The sequence below is a fragment of the Nanorana parkeri genome, unplaced genomic scaffold (assembly GCF_000935625.1).
Source record: "Nanorana parkeri isolate BGI_ZX_2015 unplaced genomic scaffold, ASM93562v1 scaffold366, whole genome shotgun sequence".
Taxonomy (NCBI): domain Eukaryota; kingdom Metazoa; phylum Chordata; class Amphibia; order Anura; family Dicroglossidae; genus Nanorana; species Nanorana parkeri.
This window is the reverse complement of record NW_017306634.1, coordinates 22,997-25,299: the sequence shown is the minus strand read 5'-3', so window position 1 is coordinate 25,299 and position 2,303 is coordinate 22,997. Positions and strand designations below refer to the sequence as shown.

The window sequence follows — 2,303 nt, the reverse complement described above, 5'->3', positions numbered from 1 at the left end:
ATCAGAAGACTGCCGCGCGTGCACTGACGTCTCGGCGGGGCGACACTCGGTTATTGCTCCGGGTGTCACCCAGCCTCGGGACGCCCCTGCCAGTATCTGCCCCCCCCATAGCGTGCACTATCAAACCACCACCACCAGGGCCGCATTAAGAGCATCATGGGCCTGGTGCTGTTGGTCAGTCGGACAGGAAGCAGCAGAGGCAGCTCTCTAATTAGGCGGCCACTCGCTCCCCGCTGGGGCCTCGCAGCCGCCTGAGAATGCGTTATTAGAGAGCCAACGGCGCCTCTGCCTGATTGTGTTCAAGCCCCTTTTTACCAGTTGCAGAATCACAACTGGGAGACTTAATGCCATGAACATGTGGAGGGCTCTTGCACATTGCTCCCTGTGGTCACCCAATATAAATTCCGGTGTATTTACACCACCAGAGAGCCAGAGGTGCGCGTACAGCTTCCAATAACCAATGGCTAGAATACACCGGACATGAGCATGCGTACAGGCTCACAACCTTGAAAGCTGACACTCCACGTTGGGGTCATGTGCCCCTATGCATTTGTGCGTTTACCTACATTCAACCATTAACCTCTATAAGAGGCTGTACAAAGCACCTGTGGCCCCCCGGCGGTGGAGATGCAGCAGATTTTACAACCACAGAAGGTCATGTTCTATAACCCTATTGCTTATATGAGATATTAGTGATTGGGTTTACATTTATTCCCGTGACACTGTCTCTGTGAAGTACAGCAGCCATGACAACGTTTGAATGAATTGTCCCCAAGTGACCTGCTGAGCTCCCTCTTATCATAGCACAGCTAGTTTCCGCTCTAGCCGAAACCAAGCCCCGCCTTCAGCTTCCTCTACGCCGAATACCTTGGGCGTCGACTGAGCCCATGCCTCGCCTCTCTCCACGCCCCCTTTACACTATTACACTACATTCCCAGCTCAAGCCGCGTGACGTAGCCAGATGTGCAAGGCTCAATCCCGGCTACGGTAGCCTGTAAGACTCAAAGTTGCTCGGAGGGCGGTAGCGCGTTTCATATCCCGTAGCCACAGTACGAAAGGAATGTCGTGATTGGTGGGCGACAGAAGCCTGTTCTGAAAGCTGTTCCGCTATTGGTTGAGGTCCCCAGCGGCATGGGTCCGAGTGCAGGCTTTGTATACAGTCACTGGAGCTCGGCCCTTTAACAATGGATAGGGAGAACCTGGCCGATTGATGGACGGGGCCAGCCAACAGAACGGGGGGATCGGTTACAGGGCGGACGAGATGTGTTTGGGCTGTGAGCGGCGATCCGGAGCTGATCAGTGAGCGAGGTCGGTCCGGGGTAGATGGAGGATTGGGGGGGAGGTGTTCGGGGGACTTTGCGGGTAACTTGCCCGGGGGAGTGAATGTGAGTGTGCGGGGGGCTTTGTTGGCTCCAGCCTTGCATCCTCCATGGACATCAACCCACGCACAGCCCATTGCATCACATATAAAATCTTCCCTTACTATGTGTGCCAAGAGATCTGATTGTATTATTAGTAGCAGACTTGTAGCTGGATGGGACCTTTAATGTTCCATGCAATCCTGCTATAGCCCCTGCCTGGGGATCACTTGCCTGTTTCATCCTGAAAAGTGGAAATGTCCTTTTAATATTCATAAACATGTAACATAAAAAAGGATATTTTTATTTTAGTCATGTGATTGCAATTTTCAAATCTCATTGACCCATCCTTTCAAATAATTCCTTTTTTTTAAATATGTTAAGATCCCTGTGTTTCCTTGTATCCCTTTTGTATAGTACGCCTGTTTTCCATTTGTAATTCTTATTTATTTTAATTTTTTTATGCTTGGAGATAAACATGTTAGCCGGGTATTCCTTTTCATCAGAATGTTAATTAGGTTTTGCGGGTGTGATGAGACCTGGGCTGGGCAGTATCTGTCTGGGAGGAGAGGGTTAAACCTCTGTTGGTGGGATTTTAATTAAGTGCAAATAAGAAGAGAAGAGGAGATTCTCTGTCGTTATTCCGTGCTGGCTGTGTGTCTAGCAGATGGGCTCTTTGGATGTAAACTTTGGACGGGGCGAGTTGTTTTAAGCCGATGGAGGAAATCAACTTTTGCTGACCGCCTTGTCTTGCAGGCTGCACTTCTCTGCGTTTTGGCCCTCTGGACATCTCAGGAGATGGAGCTGGAAAGCTTGTGGTGGAAGGGCCAACTTGCTGCGGATATCCACCAGACTCTCCGGTATAAAGTAAGTGGGGGTGTCTTGCGAGTTTTATTATTAATTTAAGAATGCTTTATTCCAATCTTATCAATTTAATTATAACCG

At 49.7% G+C, this 2,303-nt stretch overlaps 1 protein-coding gene across 1 annotated transcript in view; it reads left to right on the top strand.

Annotated features, from left to right (window-relative positions):
- The first annotated feature begins 1,055 nt into the window (after window positions 1–1,055).
- The window catches only part of CCNJ (cyclin J), a 12,599-nt gene continuing 11,351 nt past the window's right edge, over window positions 1,056–2,303 (top strand). The window contains exons 1-2 of the mRNA XM_018558897.1: window positions 1,056–1,308; window positions 2,115–2,225. Of these exons, the coding sequence (XP_018414399.1) occupies window positions 2,157–2,225 (69 nt within the window). The 5' untranslated portion in view covers window positions 1,056–1,308; window positions 2,115–2,156. The remainder of the gene's footprint in view (window positions 1,309–2,114; window positions 2,226–2,303) is intronic.